A 26065-nucleotide genomic window follows, 5' to 3' on the forward strand; every position below is an offset into this window, starting at 1 on the left:
AAGATAACTTGTAACCCACGTTTTGTAAATTAAGGGTATATAGCATAGTTTTAAAAAATACGGTGTAAGATAACGCTTTTTGTGTTAAAATATCTTCCTCCTCGCTACGCGGTCTAAGTGAAAACTGTGTAATTTGCGGATCTTTCTTTGTGTGTATTAGATCTAAAAGAGGAAATGACTCCCTAAAAATGTAATCAGACTTTCATTGTTGGACGGCGTGCCTTTTTTTTTAATATACCAGATTAGTTTTCCAACAGTTTACTTTCTTCACATTTTTACATGTATATATATACTGATGATGATACAACATATAATACTGATATCACTTTCTCCAATAGGTGAAATTGGAGATGCACGATCGGATTTCAACTTCAAAACATTTTAAATGTATAATATATTTTCATCACCACAGCTTTTAAAATGTCAAAATAATTCAGCATTGTTGTCTAGATAGATATTTAGATTCTAACTTTAGAAACTCAATGATATTTTTTTATATTGTAAAAAAATGTAATGCTCTGCATAATTTCTTTTCAACAGTTTTCGTTTAACATATTTTGTTAAAATTCAGACAAAAGGCCTTACACACTATAGTAAACACTTATTTTTTGTGACGCTAAATGTGCGATAATTGCATGTATTTTTATTAAAAATAAAACCAGTTTGAAATAAGCAGCAGGATTGAACAAGTTTATCCAAGGAGGGGTGATGTACAACAAAAAGTAACCTCAACTGGAGAAGATTACTTGGACACAGAAAAACGAAGACAAGAACTGGGATGCATGCTTTTTGCTCCAAGGCGTCGGTGTGCATTGTAAAATTTAAAAGTATTTTCTTAGAAAGCAACTGCTCAGGTTAATTTCTTCCGGATCAAAAAAAAACTTAGTGGTGAGATTAAAACTCACATGCTTGATTCATTAATTATGATTATGCCTAATATGTTTGCAAAAGAAAAATTTGCCCCCCCCCCCCGTTTCCGACGCCTATGCATAATAACATGTATTGATAAAAATAACCACAATGGCGTCGGAAGCAAATTGAAAGGGTGAGGGGTGGGGGGGGGGGGGGGGGGGGGGCTAAACTAATCATCAGAAAAAAAAATAATTCCCCAAATCCTGAAATTCCTAATCCGTCGGTGGGAAGTTAGTATACCTATGTTTTCAATATCACTATTAATATTTCAATCTGTTTAAGGTAGATTTAAGGACAATTATGTTTGTTGCGAGAAAAGGGGGGGGGGGCTGAACCGGTCTAACTTTGTGACCCCCCCCCCCCCCCCCGCCTACCTGGTTCCGACGCCTATGACTCATATCCATGAATGTTGAATAGATTGGCATTTGAGTGTTTTTGATGGTGGATTTGTCATGCATGTTATCGTTTATGTGCTCTACGGTTATTTTCCAAAAATGTAAGCCAACATTTACCAGTGCAGATGTGAAAAGCCCAGGTGCACATTCTACATTGGTATTTTAAGACTTCTTGAGAAAGCTTAGTCAATAAATCAATCCAAATGAAAGAATGTCAACTGCAATGTCATTATGGCGATGTTTAAAGCAGCTGGTGGTTTCAAGGAAAAAAATAAGTTACATGTACAGTGCGCGGAAGACGGCCATTAGTTTTTTTTAAAATTTGTTCATGAAGGTGTTGTTTACAGATAGAATTTTAACAATGCCTCAAATCCTTATGTTAATCACATTTTTAGGTCATTTACTGTTTAACAAAATAAAAATCTATTTGGCGGGGCCGTTGTTACTTTTTGAATTTACAAATTAAAATATTCATTGTAAATTAATATAAAGGGTTGAATTTACTATTCAGCAGCTTTTATTGTGATATAATTGCATGTTCAATAATTGGTTTTCTGTAGATGCGATGTCCGAGTCTTCATCCCCTCTATAATCAACAATAAACCTGCTTAATCAGTGCCCGATTAGTTGCCGGTATTTTAAAAAAATGAGATCGCTCAGTAATAATGCTCATGAAAACTGATACTGAATTACCTTTACCAATAGTACATAACTGACCATTATATACAAGTCTTCTGTACACTGCATAGTGAAAACAGCGCATTTAATGGTGTCTGATTTATCAGGGAAAAGTTACACTCAGTCTGGAACATGCATTTAAACAATATGGGGATTCATTCGGGATAGGAAGAACGCGACATTGCAGAAAAAAGCATTTTATTGTTTATATTAACATCTTTCTAATAACCTATTAATAAATTGAGCGTAAAAAGTAGGTAAAATTCAATAAATTACTGTTAATGCACATAAGTAGGCTAGCTAATTAAAAGAAACAGCCAAATCGTCTCCTGTGAGACTTTGAGTCTGACATCATCATGATTTTTTTGGGCAGTCTTTGCTTTCTTTTTTTTAGGTAGTTTTATGACTCAACCAATCGATAGACAGGGCGTGTCAATTTCAGTCTTGTCAGTTTCAGCTGCTGTTGATTTTGAACAATCGATAAACGGGGCGTGTAGATTTCAGTCTGGCTGTTTCTATAGAGCTATGAATTAACTATAAGTTTCCGTAAGAAATAGAGGGAATAATACTTGGTAGATGTAAATAAAAACAGATAAATCAGCGCTCAAAACAAATGCGCTGAAATTGCAAGATAGCTTATGGTACGGAGATTAACACACAAAAAAAAAACAACAAAGAAGAAAAACAAGCAAACAAAAAAAATACCCCCCCCCCGAAAAAAACAACAAATACCAAAAACAAACAAAGCACAATAAAAAAAAATTGTGCTGGCTAATCATGCCAGTGTCAATTAAGACAGTTGTATAAAATTCCATGCATAGAGTCATTTACAAAAGATATGTAAACAATTTCCTACAATTTTAAATAGAGTGTCTTATCCGCGAGGTAAGATATCTACTTTTGAAAAACATTATTACGAGAAAATAAAATCTTATCATTTATTTATTATTAAATTTAGTTTATCCTACATAGATTTAATTCAATCAGATAGTTTTCCTGTAAGTTTCTTCAGAGTATTTTAGAATCCCTGTGGGAATTGAGGAATGAGTTGAGGGATCTGAGTTGAGGGATTTGAAAATTTTGGTGACGGTGGAGCCTGATGAGTATTTTTTTTTCTTTTTTCCTTTTTTTTTTCTTTTTTTTTTTACAATTCAGCCCCCTTTAATCCGGTAGGGAATTACAAAATTCTACTAGACTTTTGTTATAAATTATCGAAATTTATTAAAAAAAAAAAAATTCTCAATGAATTAAATTAAGAGGGCTTGATAGTTGTAGCAATTTTAAAGCGTATCAGCCTCCTTCAGATGAAAGAGTTCTGTATGAAGATATAGGGAAATACTCAACAAAAACACGAGGATGTCTTAGTTTATGGGTGAAAATATCAGATTTAGTTATTTGAGGCAGATCCGATGAGTACTTGTAAATTGTCGATCACCAAGTCCCCTTACATCCGAGAGGAAATTCAACGTACCATGTACGAAATTTATTTTCCTTTTTTAATTTTCTACTTAAGGAAATAGTCAAAGGGTTAAGTGAGATTGATGGTATAATAGGTTACGATCTAGGACGAGATTTGCCGATTTCATTATCCCACACAAGTACATAATGAATGATAGCCTTTCTTGCAAACTTTTACATTAGAAAACGATGTCTGACATCTCTCTGTGATGCCGTATAAAATTTACTACCGTTATATCCTTCTGCATGCTACATACACGTATAGTACAAGTCAAGATTAAGAGAGCATATGATTATTTATTCAATGAAAATAGGATAGATTTTAATAAAACAAACAAATCAAACAATTCATTTCTTTACAGCAGACGATGTTTAATTACATTTTACAGCGGTATTGTAATACACAGTGTAAAGCAGACAATTCTCTCAATGCTGGTTCACACTGGTCAAAGCGATCTGACACCGGTGATAATGCGAGAAACACCAATAATATCAAAGTACGGAGGTACTGATGGGAGTTGATTTTATGGACAATATTTGGTTTAAAATCAGCGCTATGTAATTCTGAATGGCAAGTAGTTTCTTAGCTGTATTAGAATGATGCAGGTTTTTTCAAATACCGGTATGAATTTTTTTGTTTTTCCGACAAGAATTATGATAAAACACAACAGGAATCATGTTGTGTAATATTTATAGATAGAATGAATTTCATCAAACTCTGTTTCAGTAATCGAAATATTTAAGGAATCGAACAATATTGAACTCCTGTCTCATTCAATCAGCCAGAGTTCATTATTGTCTCGTTCAACCAGACGCTCGGATGTCTCCGTAAATCTCCGACAAGCAGACAGTCTCTCTGCTTTCGGAGATTATATATATATATATATATATATATATATATATATATATATATATATATATATATAAGTAAAAATCCTTGAAAAATAAAGCTTTTGAATATATTACATTGCATTTATCGCTTGTCAGCGGTTAATATTTGTGCATAGGTCCAAACACTGTTAACTGCATAAGAGAGTTGATTAAGATCAACCCCCCAAAAATTGGTTATAGACTCTATTAGCGATGGTCTATCATATAATATATCTTTCAGTCTCTACAAATTGCGCCATCTTAATCAGACGGATGCAAAAATGATTTCATTAAATGGCACAAAGCTATAAGTGCAAATACAATATGTTTTAACAGTTCATAGAATGATGTGAAGATATATAACAGAGAATCAATTAAAATGCTTAAAATGAAAAATTATTGAAAATGTAATTAATCTTCTAATAAATGATATCAAAAATAAAAGTTCGATCCTAGAAATTAACAGCCAGAGATCATTCAACAATAAACATGTTTATGTAACGGCAATACAGGTACGTGGAGAGGATGGTACATGCATACATAGGAGGAAAAAAGGGTGCGTGTAAAAAAAATGACAAGAGCATAGGAAAACAGGGTGTATGTACAGGAAATAAACTGTGCGCCATTGGATAAATAAAACATTTCTTGCAGAAAGGATTTCTGACAATACATTCAAAGACACGTGTTTCCTTTGGCAGTAAACATAATTAAAATAATTATACATCGAATATCGTCTACTTGAATTCTCACATTGTTTCTTGTTTTTAGATGCGAATTACAGAATTCTCACAGAACCGACATCAATATGTCCTTCTATTGATTGCTGTAAACATTCTCTGATGTTGTTTCAATGTAATCCTGCAACGTTGAATACACCAGGGAATACTCATCCTGTCAATGAAATTATACAACTAACGCTAGAATATGTTAGGACCAAACAAACATTTTTAATCTGCTTTGATATTTTTCATTGTTTTTACGTTGATAAATTACTTAAAACAACATTACATGATGTATTAATTTTTTAATTAGTCTGCTAGTGTTAAAATTTATGTATGATATTGCTCCAATGAAAATACATAGTACATATAAAGATTCAAAATTTTAAAACATTATACCTGTGTGGAACAGAACTCTGGTCTGCTTGTCTGTAGTTGTCGGACTGTTGTAAACACGTCAATGTTGTCATCCATAGTGATTTGTTGTATGGAGTTAAACACAGCACAGAAGACACCGCACAATGATGCACCGTCCCTGTCAAAACGGCACAACTTATTGTAAACAGATAGCAACGTTTGTAAAATGAAAATGATAATATATATAAATTCCACATAGGAAAAGCTACCATTTGAACGATACAATGCTCTTTTTCAATGGTGTCATAAGGATATAAAGGAAGCGTACATTACAGAATAAATGCTTAACCCACTCACATTTGAAAAAATGCCTAAGTTCATACACAGTAAAATTGTTTTAAACTTTTTTGACTGTTTTTGCTTTGACAGTCAAAAAATTATCGGTAAAAATAAAAAAAAAACATTCAAAAGTCAAACTTTGGTGTTCATGTAAAATCTGAAGAAACTTCTGTTTTAAAGGCGATCGCTATGTTTAACTTTATTCAGCGTATTTGTGTTCAAAATTTTTCTTTTTATCTATTCATATTTATACTCACGTTTTAGATACTGATAAGTCAAGGTTTAATGAAACTGCTACGTTTTACTGTATTCTGCGTATCTATCTATCTATCTATCTATCTATCTATCTATCTATCTATCTATCTATCTATCTATCTATCTATCTATCAACCAATAATTACAAGTTATCACGTACTTGCTGACAATAGTGATGGGGTTTTCTGTTGAAAGGTTGCGAGTATATGATACTATGCTTCGGAGAAACGATGTGTCTGGAGGAGTTCCGGTTGATTTTAGTTGTCCCTTGGGTTCTACAATAACTACGGAATGCGGTGTCTCCTGAAAAAGGTTTCAAATACTTGGATGTGAGTTGTTGATGGATTCAAATAAGTAAGGAAAGTATCATCTGTCAAATGGAGAATAGACATGTGCGGTGTTTAATTAGCTGTTACCATTACCTCCCCGCGTATGATGCTGACTGTAGTGACCTTGACCTCGGTGTCACTCTCAGACTCGTGTTCTACAACAAATGGTGACACGTTCTTGGAGGACGCTAGTCGTGGCATCCATGACTTTGACTGAAATGAACAGATGATTATTTACATCATTTACATCCAATTGATGCCAAGAATAAACAGGTCAAAAAGTTCACTGGTAAATAACTTTGCTAGTAGCGTGGTCAAATCCTGTGAAGCACGAATCGTATTTTTGGTGTTTATAATATTGCAGACGTCAAACCATAAGCTCGAGCGGTGATCCTTGACTTCAAAAATTAGCATTTTGACAGTTGTTTTGATACTGTATGAAAAGGTTTCAATTTTATTTCAAAATATTTTTTTATATTTACAATTTCCAGTGTCTATGCCTGTGATAACACTACGTATCGATTTTGTACTATATAACTCATAAAGCCAAATTGAGGCGACAGCGGGGTTTGCTTATTCATATTTAATCGTACGATGGTTTAAAATTATATAAATATAAGTAATAGGGAATCATTCTTTGAATATTATGAGGTGATTATTTCGGTCGGGGCGTGATTAAATCTATCATAAAGCCCTTCGGGCTTTATTGAATTTGATCAAGCACCGAACAAAATTATCAGCTCATAATACTAATTGACTGATTCCTTATTCCTTATTAATTTACCCGCATAGCTTAACCACAATTCAAAACAAAATTGAAGGTCATGCGCATTTTTTGGCACCACGGTTCATTAAACACCACTTTTCTGCATTCAAAATGCAACTAACAGATATATCGCTTTTTCAAGGAATGAACAATGGAACGAAATACCCACTCATTTTAATCAAAATAGATTTAGAATATTTAAGTTCCGAATATTTTCACCTTACCAATATTGTGATCTTTATACACTAATAAATTGCTGTTTTCATGATTTAGAGATTCAACATACATTAAAATCATCTTAAAGTATCAAACTTTTATTCAAATTATAAGAGACTTGTCAGAAAAATCTTATCAATTCAGAAAATAAAATCAAAATATTATAATTATCATTTGGCCGTCTTGGCATGAAAATTGTATTCTGCATCAATTGATACTTAACTAAAAGCTTTAAAATATGCTGTTTGCAGCAAAAACGATATTTCCTGTTTCTATTAAGAATACAACAACAAAAAATATGAAATAACTGAAAGTCAATATCGGTTTCTTCTTTGTAAACTCATACTTCAAAATGATTCTTGATTGATACATCAAATAATGCACTGGTGTATCGAAACACCTTAAAGATGAGTATAAAGGTTGCTTAAAGATTGGCTTCCTTTGAGCTACAGTTTTAGCCACTTTTAAGCAGTATAAATACCTCAAAGTTGGCAAAAGATCGTCTTACTTTACCTTTAAACAAGATTGACGTTAGATAAACATTTAAAGCCTGAAGAAATTTGTATGATGAATACAAGCTGTTTTTGTGAATCGCGCAAATTATTTGCCTTTTTTAAAATCAATTCCTGTATCAATTACATCTGATTTTTATATAAAATATTGAAAAAAAATACCTGACTGAAAATGTGGCGTAAAGATTAAAAGGTTTCTAAAGCAAGGACTATTATCTTGAGATATAATGATATAACATCTGTAAAAGGCAGCGAATGACTACTAAATGCATATTGGCCAAGTTATTCAGTTTTACATAAAAGAATTTATAATAATTAAATTCTTAGCTATTCATTTCACCTAATATTGATCTATTTATTGTGTTTTTTTTAATAGACTGGTTTTTTAGTTTCGTTATTCGTCAGAAAAAATGTCAGTTAAAAGGTGACACATAAGCAAATTGAATGAGTTTGTGTTTTTATATTGAACAAGGCATTGAAGATATACAAGTTGGGAATGGATCTAAACGTGGTTAGTTTTTGTATATATTATTTATTGAGTCAAATTCATGCTTTTTAGACATTCATTAGAATAAATATTCTTTGATTAATGAATTAAAATTCAGGAACTCATCTGATAATAATTCACTAATGTACTGAGCAATACAAAAGGACGAGACAATAAACCCACCGAGTCTATTTCATGTAATGGATTCATACAGATAACTGTATCAGATTCATGATCATTGAGCAGGCGCAGGAAGTCCACAGCGTCCTCTGGTGTCGGATATTGCGTCACTATAAACGCTCTATCTTTCTGGTAAGACTAAAAAGAAAATCAAGTTTGTAATTTAGCAAAGACGATTTGTTAAAACTTTGTCTAATCTATTTGCATCCTCCGGGTACTTAATAGTATATTTTATTTAAAAGCCGATTTTTACGTTACTTACAGTTACAATAGAATGTAAATTGTTGTAAAGTAAACTACATCTGAATTTATAGTGTCAATTAAGTATGTTGATGTGAAAGGGAACTAACAAACAGTTTGAACGAATAGTTTATATAATTAACACTTTAACATTAATAAAATGAAAGCTTAAAAAAATGGGGGAAAAAACCAACACTTTACTTTTTCGTTATAATTCTGAAATAATAAACCTTCAGTTGACTTTATAGTTTTCTTGGAAAAATAAAGATCAGAGACTATGTAACACGTGTATCAATTTTGACCCGCTATTTTAAAGCGGATAAGTATTTCTGATTTACTCATTAATGCACCCGCTTGGTCCAACAATGAAGTGATTTCATTGATAGATTTAAAATGTACTCACTGAAACATGTAATGCATTGATGAAATTGCCTCGTTTTGCAACAGCCGACGTTAGATACAACATGTATTTGTCCACTTAAAGAAGAAATTAAAATGCAAGTTATGTTTTGTCATACAAACATCAACATTTAAAGAGGTTTTTATTAAATAATTACCGTTCCATCGGAATAAGTGTTTAGCTTACTATAAATGTATTACACAGTTTTTCTTTAAATATAATTTTCTTCCAGTATATAATCGATGTCTTATGTACAATATTTATTACTGCTTTTTCTCAGGCAAATCACTTAGGTCAGGGTAGTTTAGTTTGTTAATAAAGCGACTGAGGTTTATTTACACCAAAGAAGTTGGTGTTTACATTTATGCTTTTCTGTACAGATTTACGACAACTATGACAAAAATTGAAAAAACTGTAATAATGAAAATGAATAATACTTCTTTTTTTATTTTTTTTTAAAAAGTAGCTTGTACTGACAAGGTAAAACTGTATTTTCTCTTTTCTTTCCTAAATGCTGAATCGAGTTCTTGTAATCAGCACTTGTGTATTCTGGTCGAGTTTTCATTAATCTCTACAAATAAATCAAACACAACAAACAGCTCTGAAATGTTTATTAATTTACGTGTTAACATACATACACAACAAAGAGAAGATTACAAACAATTTTTATTTACCATATTTTATCTTTTACCTCAAACTCCTTTCTGATGCCTGTTTGATTAGCTGGGTGATCTCCTGTAATACTTTGCGCTTTCTTTGTAAAGTCAGGAAGACTTTGTGGTTCAGAAGAAGCCTTGAATTCCTCGTTCAACGCCAGATATATCGTCATGTATTGTTCCTATAAAATGTTAATTTGAAAATATATTGTAAGTTTTGAAAAATATTCGAACAGCTTCGAAAGTTGATAATTTTAATTTTAATTTCTGATAATGGTGGTTTTGACAACAGCATTCATTTAGATAACTTTATCTACTGATTGAAACTTTTGTTGACTTACATAAGTTTGGACCATGTTCATTCTGTTTGCTCTCATGATCTTTACGTACTCCGCTACATTGATTTTACCGGACGCTTTACCCGCCTTGTATAGAGCATCCAGCGCAATGTAGGTTCCTGTGCGACCAATCCCTGCGCTACAATTGCATATCACTTTAGTGGAGGAAATATCATCGTACTCGATACAAGTTTGGAAGATTAATTTATGTTATTATATCTGTACATACATAGTTATTTCGAATCTACTTACCTCGTAATGTCTATAGTTTTATTATCAGTTGGAAGAAAATTTTATTTTTCTTGTACATTAATTAAATTCTTTTCCTACTATCGATTTACTATCATAGGTTAGAAACAAATTAAAATTGTTTTTGAATATCAATCAAATGCTTAGCTAATTTAAACAATGCTTTTAGTGTTGCATTTTCATTTAAAATGGGATTGTAGTACAGTAATATTATCTGCATTGTTTTGCGAACAGCAAGCGACATCGATGCATTTATATTTACACTTTCCAGTGCATTTTCCAGTGATAACACCACGTATGGATTTTGTTCTTTATAACCCATAACTTCAAATGACGCCAAATTGAGGCGCCAGAGGGGTTTGCGTATTTATAATCAAATATTTGATCTTACGATGGCTAAAAATTAATAAATATAAGAAATAAGGAATCATTCTTTAAATATTTTGAGGTGATAACTTCGGTCGGGGCGTGATCAAATCTATCATAAAGTCCTTCGGGCTTTATTGGATTTGAACACGCCCCGACCAAAATTATCACCTCAAAATACTCAAAGAATGGTTCCTTATTCCTTAAATAAAAAATGTTTTTACCTGCAGTGTACAACAGTTGGTGATTTTATCTTGTTGCTTCTGGTTCTCATTACGTGACAATGAAAAACAACCAGACGGAGAGGGTCCGGGGTACCATGATCAGGCCACGTGGTGTAGTGGTATTGCATTACAACAATTGACTTTTTTTGCTGTTGATTTGAAAGCAAAACATGAATTCAGATCGTGAGAGATTTGAATCTTTTGTTAAAAGTATCTTTGTTTCATAACATGTTGTTAAGTTTTGAAGAACAAAATGCTTAAATTTTATTAAGGGAAAGTTTAAAAAAGAAAATTAAAATTCCTTTTATGGTAACTCATCACGAATAAAACAGCATTGTTCAAGATAAGGTAAAATCATTGAATATTTGTTTTATCATCATATACTGATATAATATTACCTCTTTATGGGAAACGGAAAGTTTTCTGATGACGTAAAAAGCGTACTGTTTTTCCTCCACGTTCTTGATGACGATATTTCCGTGCTGTCTTGATTTCATATTTTCTGGCCAGTATTGGGTGCATTTCATCTGTTTGTAAGACGTACACTTATGTTTCATCAAAAAACTTGTCCTCAATATATTAAAGATTTAAAAAGAGAAGAAATTATAAATTCATTCAGATTTGACGTCAAAAAGATATTTAAAGTCTTTATGAAAACACTTCAATAAAACACTTCAATAAATCTTCATTTTCTTTCTGTGTTCTATACATTAACTTACTTTCACTCCCTCTTTCAAGTTGGTCAACATCACAATTTGTGTCACCTTCTCCTGCCAGATCATTGTCCAGAAGTCGTTAAGTGTGTTCTGTTTCGGACCTAAAAAGCCAAAATGTCAAATTCATTTATTGTTTAGTTGACATGAGCTCAAAGGCAAAAACCAGTACTCAGTGTCGTAGATAAATCTTTAGAATACAATAGCAATACCTTGTGATGCAATATACACTTTCTCTTCATCCAATCCCTTTAAAAAATATGATAATAAACATAAGTTCAGGAAAGATTTTAACAAAGTATGATTTTAGTAATGAATGATGCTAGTGCATTTACTCACGCTGATGTAGTTTGCATTAGTATAATCAGCATCGGTTCCTTTCAGAATGACCCGAGAGTGGTCATCTGTAATAAAAGTATAGACATACCATAAGGATTTCTACAATAATAGTATTTTGATAGATTAAATAATAATATTTTCGCAACTATTTTGGTTTTTCTATCTTTATCTATCGAAATAAAAAATATTGTACATTATCATCAAGGCATTAACGTATTTTCAGCGGTGCCTAGATAACAGAACCCCATTATATGTACATGTTTAGAAAAATACAATTTGTTTATTTTTTTATGATTTTTCAAAAAGTTATACGCATTAGTAAGAACCTACAAGGAAAAGTAGTTTTAAATCTGTTTTTCGCTAGATTTTCCTGACGTTTTCCAACTTCACAGGGATGTTGTTCTCCATATGGTAACATCTGATGAGTAAACATATTGTCAACAAAATTTTATTATTATCAATAAAAAGAGATCTTGTCAGTCAGAAATGTTATCATGTAATTAATTCATTTTTCAAATACTTGCAGAATATTCTCTTTTGAATCCATCCTCCTCGTTTTCTTTCCTTTCCATAATAGCATTTTCAAGCTCATTAATCGGAATATCAGGTATGGTTTCTTCATTTAAATACATGTCCCCATAGGGATTCTCAATGCCTTCTTCGTCCTCGTCGTCATCTTTGACGTCATATTTTTTTGCAGCAGATAAGTCTGATGACGTTTTATTGCCATCTGACTTTGTTGCAGATTTTTTCATGGATTCCATATTTGCATATGTATTAGCACATCCGAGATTCTCATCTCTGTTGTTCACTAAAGTAATTTTAGTATAGAGTGAAAATTATAACAAATTGTTTTTCAAATGTATCAAAAATTTTTGGGGCAGGCAATCTGCTGACCATGGTGCACTCAAAGAATCTAATTAATTGTAAAGATTTTAAAGGTAAGGTCCTTCTGTTGTTCATATAGCTTATCATCATCATCTAGTGTCAAACCTGTATGATTTAATTGCTATCGGTAAATGGTATTTTTCCTTTTGCCGCGTTGTTGTACATGTCTTTTGTTTGGAATATTTATCAACATGCTTCCAATTAACAAAATTAGACTTACAATTGGCATTTTCTTCCGTTCCTGGGATTTGCCTATGGGTTTGTGATTTCTCATTCTTAGTGTTCAATCTTCTGCGTCTGAAAATAACATTAAAAAAATACATTTTTTTTCGAAAATGTTCTGAAATTTTATACCATAGGTTTTAAAGAAAACAAAATTTAAAAACATATAGATTTAATATGGATACAGCGCTTTAGCTTATGATTAACTTGCTTTATTACCTTATAAACACAATGACAAAGACAACGACAACAATAACGAGAATTAATACGACGACAACAGCAGCAGCAGATGAGGAGTTGTCGCCTTCTGGATTCTTTGCTGCACCAATCTGTATAAACAAACAACATTAGGAGATAATATTGTAATGAAATTGTTCTAATAAGAAACATCTGTAAGAATTATTCATTTTATCGTAGTTTTTGTTATTCGTTCGGATTATCAAAGTTGTCGTTTTTTGAAAGAAAAAGATGAAAAATGAAAAAGAAAAAATTGTAATACAAGTTTACAAGTCCTTCTATGAATACTACATGCCAAAGGATGACTACACGTACGGACAAACGATATTTGCGAGAAAATAAACTTTTAAACGAAGAATTTTTCATTCAATTGCCGAAATGGTCAACATCCAAACTGTAACTTCACGTAATTACGGTAAATAAAAGTATGTTGTTACCAAGTAAGAATTTGATTTCATAGGGGTCATGAATCTCGGGCTTTATTCGATTTGATCACGCCCCGACCGAAATTATCACCTCATAATACTCAAAGAATGATTCCTTATTCCTTATATAATATGTTGCTGAGATAAATGTAATATCTTGATATGTTCAAAATCTGTTGTACTGGCATTTCTTAGGATGGATGTAACATAATGGAAAAAAAAATATATGTCTGTGTAATAAAAGTTTAAATGAAGTCATAAGTACTTCGGTCGTTACAAAACCGCTTTATAATCATAATGGCGAGGCCCCCTATTCATCGTACGCTGTCTTCCAAAATCTATGTTTCAATGAACACAGTAAAGTAAAAACGCATTTCAAGCAAAAACTTTTACTTTTACTAATTACTATTACTTACACCTAACATAACGGAGTAAAATATATAAATTCATGTCACAGAATAGTAGGCCGTTTTCTACTGTCATAAAATCACATCTGTATATGCTTGTGGAATTTGGGGGAAAATAAATACAGATGTAAATGCTACTAAATCCCTCAATTATTGTTTAGAAAACTTCTTTAATAAGATGTATTGTGAACAATTACAATTTAAATTTTTGAAATATTTATTAATAAGTGATGTTCATAAAACCAGGCAGTTTTTGTGAACTTGGTCGTTTTCCTATGTTTGTCGATATCATAAAGTGTAATCTAAAATATTTGCAAAGAATTAAAGCTCTCCGTGAACATTCTTTATCAAAAATTGAAATGTATGAAAACAAATTTTTATACCAGAATAACAAAAGCAGCTGGAGTAGCAGTATTCATTCTATCCTAGACTTTCACCCGTGCGTGCACGGGTTAACATTGCATATGATATAGGACATTTACGAAATAGATACACCAACATACCATACTGTTGGCATTTACCTAACAAATCTTTAAGCCTACGATAATGCAATTAATTTCACTTCACTCTGCGTAGTTAGAATAATCTAACTGTGTCTCGGCACATGCCTTCACCACAGTTAAAATGCCTCCACCACAGTTAAAATGCCTCCCCATACCCGTAATGTAGCAAACAATTGCAGAATCACTCCGAAACGATTTTGGAGAAAATTAATGAAGCTGCATTGAAAATAACAGTCAAATTATTTAATATAACAAACCATTTTGAGGCTGTAAATACCTTTCACCCAAAAATTTAATTCATAAATAATGAAGAATCAGGGACTGGAAGAATTCAACACTTTTTCACCAACGTTTTTACTCGCTTCGAATTTACACACCATGTTGACTTTCGGAACTTTCGTGATGTTTCATATTAAATGTCCTGAGTTAGAGTTATCTCCCGTATTTCCTTTGATGAACAGAATATATGACAAATTTTTAATGAAAATATACACGTATTTGTGATATCGTTTCTGAGTTTATCCATACAAATGTGATATTGTAGAAACATAAACTAAAGAGCCTACTATGATTTAGCGTGAATGTAATGCGCATGCGCAAGATTGTAAAATCCAAAAAATCCAAATGATTTCCGGATTTTCTAACGGAATTTTCGTTGATCATTAATTAGCGAAGCTTAATTGAGAAAAAATAAAATTGGTAATCTCCAAGTACCAATGATGTTTAGAAATGCACTTGTAGACAATGCAGACACAGAAATTGGTAAACTCAGAACATATGCTCTTTTTAAAACAAGATTTTGTGGAGAAAAATATTTTTCTGTTATTATTATTATTATTTATTTTTTTAATTTTGTTATATCCTTTGTATGCCCAAAGGAGCCCAGAATTAGGAAATAAAAGTATCTATCTATCTATCTATCTATCTATCTATCTATCTATCTATCTATCTATCTATCCATCCATCTATCATCTGTGCAAAACACAGACTGTGGTAGATCGTGTAAAAACAATGTGGTTTTCCAAGACACCGAAAACAGATAAGAAGTTACCTTGTGCAATGTACTTGAATTTATTATATATCGCTTATTTTGATAAGACACCCGAGTATCATCTTCGCTAGCCAAGGGTTTTCGGTCCACTTTGCTCCCCATAAACCCTTGGCGGATTTCATTGCGAAAACTCGGTGATGTGGTGGCGCTATCTAGCGAGCAACTTGAGTTGCGCCCCTTGCATATTTACATTTTAATCGAATTAAACAACGGGTTATATACACACTACGGCATTAATACAACTTTAAAACATGTTGACTACCGAATATCGGAACATAATTAACGATGCTATTAAATACGAATTAAGTTATAAACTAGGGAAAGCATGGAATGTTTTATTCGTAGTGTTTTGTAAGGACCTGTACCAGGAGTGAAAAAGTCGCAATTTATATCAAAGCTTTCATGTCATAAAACCAGGTATCGTTGTCGTAAATATTGTGAACCAAAGAAATTAAATAAAATAAATCTCATTGAACCTTTAAAAGCAATAACCATAAGCAGGAACGTATATACTAACGGGATGGGCAGCTTCTACATTCGCCATGTTAACTTCCCATGCTATCACGCGAGCCTTGACAAGTTTGTAGAACTATGTTCAATCCCAGTAAAATATATAGGTTTTTTAAGCGATCTGGTTAGACCATCGTTGGCGAGGCACTGTACTCGAGAACTTTTGTCTCAATTTGTTAAAAGCACCGAATGATTTACCTAAGATCACACACGTGTTTTCTTTTAAAGTTTATATTTACAAGCACTGCGATTGGATCAGCTACTCGCAGCTGCAGCCAATCATAAAAACGGAGCTCGTCACCGAGTTTTCGCAATGAAATCCGCCAACGGTTTATGGGGAGCAAAGTGGACCGAAAACCCTTGGCTAGCGAAGATGCCCGAGTATACAATAAGCGCAATTCTTTTTGTGAAACACAGCTCGCACAGATTTTGCATTACATACCTGTACCGCTTATTGTTAGAGATTTCAATCATTGTTTAATTCTTGCAAAAGAGCTTTATTTATTTTATTGTGTGTTTCTTTTTTTTTTAAAATACATATAAGGTTATTGTATCAGACGTTCGTGCATTTAGTGAATGCATTCGGGAGCGGACAGCAACCAACTGTTACTTTTAACCGGTTTATATACCTAAGTAATGGCAGCGGAACTGTCAAATAATTAGAGCGACAAAATGACTTCACATTGGAATTGACGATTACAAATGTAAACCGTTATTTTTAGACTTTAGATTGTAAAATACGTTCATTGTCCCCTTGTGCAACTTGTTGCCACACAATCTTTAATGACTTCACATTAGATTTGAGCATTACACACCGCAAGTCATTATTTATAGACTTTTAATTGCAAAATACTTTTATCAATTATGAAGCATGATGGAGACAAATGTGTTGATGACAAGTAATTTACCAGTTCACATGTTCCTGTTGTGGCGCTGCACGTGCCATTATTTGCACAAATTGTTCGGCACGTTTCGTTACAGTTGTATCCAAAGGATCCCCACTTACAACCTGATTTATAAATTTGAAAAAAAAGAAACAATATAAACCATTAATCATTTCATTCCAATTTTCCTAGTAGGAAGAGGTAGAATGTCAAGCATGTAAGCATATTTGAACAAAGCAATCATTTTTGCGTTAAAATGATGTTAACATTCGTTATATGTATAACGAAATGAAACCAGAGCAAAACATTTTCCATTTCAGTATATAACTGTGTTGTATATAAAATATTTGGTAACTCGTCTGAAATATGTCATATTTGACCGAAGGCGAAAATTTTTAAATATTCTTTATGTTTTTAGTTAAAATGAAATATAGCTTATACTTCAAAACAGTAACCTGAATTTTCGTGCATCCTTCAACACAATTTCATAATGGACGCATTGAACGAGTAAGTTTAGACAACTGAATATTCTTTTAATCTTTTGGTTTCCCTTATTTGGTAAATGCAGGACGAAATCTATATTACAAGTTTTAATTTGAATTGATTTACCTTGAGTACAGTTGGTTCCTTCATATCCTGGATTACACCCATTTAGACAGGAACCATTCACATGATGACAGGCTTCATTCTGTACACAGTTCCCACAGGACTCGGTGCAGTCTTGACCAAATTTACCTGCCTGGCACTCTGTAAAAGGTGTTTGGTTGCAATAAGCTGTGTTTTTGTTACACTAAGCTAGAGAAGCAAACTTTATTTTTATAATATTGCTAATCTAATGTCTTTACCTTCAGTGACAATTACTTTTTAGGTGATATATTTAAGTACCAATTTTTTTTTTAATCGCTATACATGTATTAATTAACCTTGTATTATAAAGCTCCCGAGCAAGAAATCAATGTAAAAATATTGATAAGTATTGTTAATTTTCAAAGTTTCTAACTCAAACTAACCTGTAAAACTGAATAGAAAAATCCTTACTAATTTTACATGTGAGGTCACTCCATCCTGGCTGACACCCTCCCTCACATTTTCCTGTTACCTTGTCACATCTCTCGGGAACTCCACAATGTATACTACAATTCTCTTTACAATTGAGCCCATACTTTCCTGCATAACACTCTGTCGAATTCGACAAAATGAAATAAAAAATAACAGCAATTTAATTTTTCAAATACAAATCAAAAACTTTTCTTTGTAAATGTATGCAACCTTTCTAGAATTATACACCATAAAATTTTCAATTGCCTACAAACTTGAAAGAATTCCCTTTTTAATCGTCAAAAAATATTGTTTATAGATGACAAAGGAAATTTGATATAATTTTATAACGCAAATTAAAATGTTAAAAGGCGTACATATTTATTGATATTAAACTAACAGATCAAAATGTAATAATATTACTTTGGTCACATTTATCACCAAACACCCCTGCGTCACATCCGTTGGGACAACTTCCGGTCATGTGATTACACTTATCACCATCCAAACATTTACCACACGTAGAATTACACTCAAGACCATACTTGTAATCAACACATACTAAAGAGATATAAAGAATGCATTGAATACTTCCAATAGAAAAAAACGTAACAAATGATACTATAGTACTTTTTTATAATATTTTTTCAGTTTAATGGTAGAAAAACCGAACACATCAGAATTGCAATCCTTCAAATATTTATTTGAAAAGGATAGGTGTGCTAGATATCTTTAACCTTGCATCTTAAGTAAAAATATGTTCGGTTTACACAATTTTTTCGTTGAATTGACCAATTATGTAAATTCTATGATTATTTCTTGTCTATAATATTGACAAATTCTGTATCCTCAAACCATAAAACGTTTACTTTTCTTGCAAGTCGCTCCAGTGTATCCCGGAACACAGCCCAGACAGGTTCCATCCACAATGTCACAGTGACCATCCTGACAGTTCTGTGGACACGGTAAAGTACAGTCCTCTCCATATACTCCGGATGTTGGACAACCTGTTTAAAAATAAATCATCACTCAACTGTGCTAAAATATGGAGAAATGTATTTTTAAAAGCGTAATGGCGTATATGTATCTTTAAAATACCCGGTATACACCGAAGCAAGGTTTTGATCATCTCATTATTCAGATTAAAGCTACCGTTTTCCTACTTTTATATGAACAAAATTTATTCTTAATGCATTTTACAATGTTTATTTCCAATGTTTTTACACGTTTATGGAGTATTTTACATTAAAATTAAGAAACTGTACGCTTAATTATGCTTTAATTTTCGAAAAACTTTACACAGAAATATGATATATAGTAACAAAATCAAATCAAATGAATAGAAAATAGTTTATTTCAAAAAATACGGGTAAGTTGTTTTGAATAGGGCGAGTTTTCCGAAACTGAGGGTGAGTGTTTGTAGACTATTGGCGAGTTTGTTTGGAGGCGAGATGTTTCTGGGGCGAATTGTTCATCATTCATATTTAACAAATGTACTAAGCGCTATTAATTGTCAGAACAAATACAAATTAAAAAAAAATGGTTTTTAAGGAGAATATAATCACGCTTTGCTACATGGACACTTCGCTTTTCTTTGGAATCATTAATAAATTTCGGTATTATATGATGATCGTTATTGATATCATTTTTTTTTGAGCAGCTATAGGTTCATGGATTTTTGATGAGTTTTGTGTTTGTCGATCGGATTCACTAGTCACTAGCCCCGTAAAGAGACGTAGTGAGGTTGTTTTATGTAAAAATGGAGACTCTCGATCTGCGCGTGAAATTAGCATACTTTATTTTCCGAAGTCGATTAGCGTGTTTATGAGAAAGTACGATGCATGTACAGCGACGAAATCAGTAAAAAAAATTGAAGAATCAAAAGGTACTGATTTTTTCTACAGAACATGAGTAAAAATATATAAGGATAATTAGTTAAAAGCTGGTGCAATTTTTGTGCGCCAAATTTTTTACCTACGGTTTTTATGTCGCTTTTTTTCGTCCAGAAACTTTAGACGTGCAGCTAAGGGACCAGGATCGATTATAAAGATTTATTTAAGCGAAACAGAAACCATTATTCTTTCTCTCTTATTTACACTTTTATCATGTACCCTAAATGATTCTAATTAATAATCATTGTTTGATAATCAGCAATTTTCTTACCATACACTTCTAGTTCACAAAGCTCGTTGAAAGCATATGTAGAGTATCCCGCAGGATAAGGAGGATTACTTCTGTCGTTGTAGTAAATGATGTATTTTCCGTGTGTGGTACACGTAATGTTTGTAGGATTCGGTATTGTGGCTTTGGTATAACTGGTGTCTTTAAAACACAACCTTCCATCCTCTTTCTTGGTGGTATTTGATACGTACAGGGAGAATCCTAGAAATCTCGTCGTGTAACCGTTGGATTCATCTGAAGTGATAATGAGGAAATATAATAGATTCTTGTCTTTTTTCTCAGTGTTTCCTTCTCTTTTATTTTACATTTTGAAAAAAAAAAATAATAATGATTCTAAAGCTAAATATTACGTATCAAAATACCAAATTTCAATATTTTTTTTAAAATTTGGATATATTTTTTTCAAAGCATAGAAATTTTTTTAAGGCAAAACCTCCGTAGAGGCCTTCTGCCATTCCTCACCTGGGGTGCCAGGTACCCCCTGGATTGGAAATTTAATATACTTGTACTAGTATACAAGAACACTTTTTTAAAAAATGTAATCACAAATTAATAAAGTTTACATTTTTATATTGATAACTATATCTTTCATGAACCAAAATCTAGAGAGTATATGTATATATATATATATATATATATATATATATATATATATATATATATATATATATATATATATATATATATATATATATATATATAGCACAGGGAAATTCACTTTATTCTCCTTGCAGTGAGCGGCCACCGCGCTAACCACTCGGCCATTTAGGCAAGATAAAAAAAATGTTGCTTTCGATGACGAACGGAACCTCGCGCGCTGACCGCGCACAACACAGTCATTTGCGATACAGATGGAATACAGTTATACGACAATTTGAGAGGAACGATACACATTGCATAGATATATACATATATAATAAGCACAAACATTGCAACAACTGTTAAATTAACATATACCTGCCCATACATGTATATATAAAGCACAGGGAAATTTACTTTATTTCTGTAATGGTTCATGTGGGATATCAAGGTAGCGGTCATTGCAGAAAAATATACATTTGTGGGGTTTTTCTGTAATGTCGCGATTCATTTCCCGCATAATTTTCAAAACTTACTCCAGACAACATTAGCCGTCCTGTACTGTATAAAGATGTGATGTATACTGAGTACTTCTCCCAGGTCTACCCCCCATTCTGCCGTTTTTTTGTTGTTTCCTGAAATAGTACATTGTCCTCCACTTGATTCTAAATTTGATTTCAATCCATCCACAGCTTTATCCGCTCCCCAACTGTCGTCATTAGAATATGGAAACTGCTGCCATGCGTTTTTTTTCAAAGCCAAGTTTTCTGTAAAACGATTGAACATTGGTGTTTTACGTTTCTAGCGCTTTTACTGAATAAGAACTAACAACATATGGTACATAAATATGTATATATAATACAGGATAAGGCATTGATGTGTTTATCGTCATATAGCACGGAATTTTGCATTTTATCAAGGGTGGTGGTCATGTTCTGTGAGTTATTTGATCTAATAGTGACGGAATTTTTTTATTCATGTAATTAAAATATACTAGTTCTATGAATATAATAGTTGCACTTTCGAATTTCTACGTTTTTCAATTCGGTATACGATTCATTTGCAAAAATAAATTACAAATATTTACAGCATATTTTTTTCGTCGTCTTTTCGGTGAAACAATTGGTATCACTTTCGATTGATTCGTTTATGTTATATCCCAAATGTTAGCGATATAATTAAGATAAACGATGAAAAAAATCAGTCAGAAACTATATCACATATATTGTCATTGTCATAATGACAATGTCGTGGATAGTATGTTACATGTATTATGAGAGGAGAGTAATGTCGAGATGTCGAGAATTAAGCGATCGTTCACAAAATTGATACTGTGTCAATCGATAACTACAATGAGTTCCACATACGTGCATGTAAGTGAATATAATGAACAATCTGACATGACCATCAATTCGTGTCCGTGTATTTATGATATTATATTTTTTTTCTTTAAATCAAGAAAGGAAATTCATGGTTCAGTATTTAAATCCATTGGAAATGAAATACAACATTTATTTAATTTAATTGCAAGAAGAAGGTATAGATACTCACTAGGAATTCTTACCGTGATTAGAAAAATAACGAGGAATTGTAAGAATCCCCAGAGACAATATAACGACACATTTTCTCTGCACATGATCACAGGTGCTTGTGGACTGGACTGTGCACATGATGCTGTGCTACCGAACTTCATCAAAACCAACATATGTCTCGGGTGCATAAAAATTATTCTTTATATTCATAAAAACCAATCTTCTTTGCTGAAACTAGTATTGTCAGTGTCCATGTCGAACGGTACGCCACCGCGACGTGTTATATTTATTCATTACAGTCTTATCAAATGATAATTAAGTCAAAACAAGCAAGTCATAACAATCTTCTTCCATGGAGAAGTAAGTCAATGTCCTCCCAGGGCTTCCGTACAAATGTATTCATTAGAAATTCTTACCGTAAGCTAGAACCGAAGCGACGAACTGTGAGTAGAATCCCCAGAGACAATATATTAACACATATTCTGTACACATATTGCTGTGCTACCGAACTACATCACAATAAAGATCCAGTGTGCTAACCAGGAAGTGACAATATCTGTTCTTTAGGCGACACTTCTTATGATCCAGTGCATGCAAGGATTAATGCGCCGGGGGCTTATTGGTATAAATATACCGAAAGGCGTGCACATGTTATTTGAGGATATTAACCCTCATCTCGTTCGATTTTTGTCTATCGTAAAATGGGCACAAGGACTTGGTCTTTTCTTCCTGTACTTTAAAAAGAAATGAATTTAGGGCTGGACGGTAATATTTGAGAGCCAACGTTTTTTTTTCCTTCCGTACAGTATTCACTTTACTTAAATTTTAAACATACATGTATTATAACCCGTACTAACACTTACATCTTTTATTTAATATTTAGGTATTGACAGATAAATTGACAAATGTGTGATTTAAACCACCTTTCCCACTTTTTCAATGCGTCAATCCCCGAAAGATGAACGAGACTAATACTAGTGTCTTTCAAAAAGACATCTTGTTTAAAGTTTTATATGGTGAATTGTTGACAGGTTTTATCTACAACAGTTGCAGTCTTGAGTGTATGCGTTAAACAGGAATTAAGCTGATGCAGAACTTAATAATTTCCGCTTGAAATAGACCTCATATTGTGAAATGTGGATATTGTACTTTGACCACATTTTAGTTAACCTCGGGTCTTATCTAATTCACTTTTCTAACCTAGATTTATGATGGTTTGTTGTTTTAAATACTTCCTTACTTTTTTGTTTTGAAGCTCTTTTAAAAGGTATAAGGAACAACTGTATGCCTGATAAGCTTTAAAATCAAATTTCATTGGAACATGATTTCATTGTTCTCAACTCTTTATAGACGAATCTACTCGATCAATTGATATCTTTATTATATATAGGTTTAATGAAAGAAAAAATAGTTTTTATTATCACGTAAACAAACCCCAACCCATATCTTTATCACCTTCATGTGTTCAATGACTCGTTTGCAATTTTGGGAAAACCGTAATTGTTTTCCGTTTGTTGTTCTACGAAAAAAAACAACAACCAAAATAACCCAATTACTTAATCGCAAACCAAGTAAAAATTCTGTGTTAACTTGTGACGAAAGCGTTTTGACCATTGACAGGTACACACAGCGTTAACTGGTAAACTAATATTCAACTGACGTGTTTTAAAATTCGTTTACCTTAGAAATACATGTAAAAGCTAAACAGCCGTATGCTTGTATCAATGGGCAGATATTTTAATTATTCCTAATCATTAATTTTTTCAACAATGAACATATGAAAGGACTTTTCTTGGTTGAATAAAATTGCCAAGCGGCTTGAAGCTGGTTATATGTATATGGCACATTCCATATTCATGTCTTTCAAAAAAACACGTTATCTATAATTCAAAGTTAATTTTTGAAGAAATTTTTTACCGAAGTCAAAAATGCGGCGTACATTATTTATACGGTCCTCAATTATTGTTTTAGGTCCTATGTTGATTTTTGGGGGGTTTTTACGAAGGGCACAAAATGAAAAAAAAAACCCTGAAGATTGCACTTCCTTGCACGTCAGTAACGGAACACATTATCCCCGCTCACTTAAATCTTTTACAGAGCCGGAAAAAACACTAGTATAAAGATGCATCAAATCTGGATATTTTTGTTGGTGAAAGCGCGAATACACTATTAAGTGAACTTGCTCGTTGACTTTCATAAGTTGCACACGTTTATATGACAGTCAGAGTCCGTTCTCATTGCAGGAATCACTGCTTCTAGTAAGCACATAATAGGTACTAGAATTCGTGGCTCAAAGAAGAAGGAGAAGCTAAAGTGGTATATATGTCAATTACATCCACATGTTATTCATTCTCAGCAAGAGTCGTATATAAATAATTGTACAGATTAAATATCCTCGTCTGATGACGACAAAGAAAAACCAGTGTAAATTCTAATTTTTCCGGCTGATGACAACAGTGAGCTGATTTGAAAATATTTTAACTGAAAAGGTTTCATTAAATAGCAGTATCCGTGTACATGATATCTGCTTTAACAGTTCTACGTGAACACAGTTTTTTTCCCCTTTAAAATATAAAAGTTACAACATCTGTTTCCGCGTTAAATCAAGCTGAAACATCCTGAAGAAAATATCGGATAATATAGGAAAAAACACCGAATTGACATCAAAGTGCTGCTTTACTGTGCATGTGAAAGTTTTTACAACCATGCCGGTTTTGAAATTCAATAGATGTTGAATTCGCAAATGATATTGCTTTGTTTACATTTCCAGATACAAGTAACTCGATCAGTTACAGTAAACCTAAACGGGGAATCATCAGCGCGCGCAGTTTCTCAAACAAAATCTAAGCGCTGTATTTGCGTAAAATCAAGTGGAGATTTACATAAACTTCTGAGCTGGCTGATAATGTACATGTATTGGTTAACCCTACATGGACATAGTTCCAATTGGAAGAAACTATATAATTATCATGTACGGAAATCATTTCTCTTTTTAAGGAACATTCATTGGAATATTTCTTATCCAATTATACATGTAGAATAGTGTAGCACGCAGTAACGTTACATAATCAGATGATAAAACTTCTAAATTATACGAAGCAAAGCGGTTCCCGTTGTCTTCAACCGTATTCCCTATGCTGATGCTCATTTTCACGGGTTCGTTGAAAATCACTTCGGTAACGGTTCGACTTTATCCCGGGAAATATTCCCAGTTTGGGTAAATATAAGTTTGTCGCCTTTTAGCTTTGTTTCGATATTACTAATGGCTATCGGTGTATTTTTGTTGAAGATCCTGCAGCTGCTTTTTCTTTTTTCTTGTTTCTTCCGGCAGTTGGTTTGACATCCTTAAGAATGCGGCCGATTTTGCTTCAGGATAAGCACTCTCCTCATAACCTATCATTATGCACTTTGCTAGAGAATTGCACACAGAATGGTCTCGGAAACTTTCTTTGGAATTCTTGTCTCCCATCCTGTATAAAGCAGCAATCTGTTGATTATCGACATCCGCCTCGCCTCAATCTGTAAATCAAATCAAAAATTAATTTTTATCTCTACCCCAGGCAACATTCCCCGTCCGGTGCTGTATAGAGGTGTAATACACACTGAGTAC

General features: G+C 32.7%; 1 protein-coding gene across 3 annotated transcripts; it reads right to left on the bottom strand.

The window, feature by feature from the left end:
* Positions 1 to 3720: 3720 nt before the first annotated feature.
* Positions 3721 to 23220, bottom strand: LOC105334126 (receptor-type tyrosine-protein phosphatase epsilon). Of its 3 annotated transcripts, none has more exons than XM_066068852.1 (26): positions 22872 to 23220; positions 21460 to 21690; positions 20327 to 20578; positions 19033 to 19170; positions 18587 to 18724; positions 18164 to 18304; positions 17735 to 17872; positions 17150 to 17250; positions 13328 to 13437; positions 13107 to 13183; positions 12523 to 12809; positions 12329 to 12416; positions 11999 to 12063; positions 11872 to 11908; positions 11666 to 11763; positions 11345 to 11473; positions 10947 to 11095; positions 10111 to 10246; positions 9805 to 9951; positions 9591 to 9684; positions 9117 to 9190; positions 8477 to 8611; positions 6400 to 6525; positions 6144 to 6286; positions 5432 to 5567; positions 3721 to 5204 (listed from the first exon to the last, which is right to left on the bottom strand). In XM_066068852.1, the coding sequence occupies exons 1-26, from the start codon at positions 22945 to 22947 to the stop codon at positions 5127 to 5129; spliced, it is 3324 nt and encodes a 1107-aa protein (XP_065924924.1). In that variant the 5' UTR covers positions 22948 to 23220; the 3' UTR covers positions 3721 to 5126. The 3 variants fall into 3 exon arrangements, with proteins under 3 accessions (XP_065924924.1, XP_065924928.1, XP_065924937.1); XM_066068856.1 differs by having other exon boundaries at positions 6406 to 6525; positions 22872 to 23216; XM_066068865.1 differs by lacking the exon at positions 21460 to 21690 and having other exon boundaries at positions 22872 to 23217.
* Positions 23221 to 26065: the final 2845 nt, after the last annotated feature.

Source organism: Magallana gigas, chromosome 1 (genome assembly GCF_963853765.1).
Source record: "Magallana gigas chromosome 1, xbMagGiga1.1, whole genome shotgun sequence".
NCBI classification, from domain to species: domain Eukaryota; kingdom Metazoa; phylum Mollusca; class Bivalvia; order Ostreida; family Ostreidae; genus Magallana; species Magallana gigas.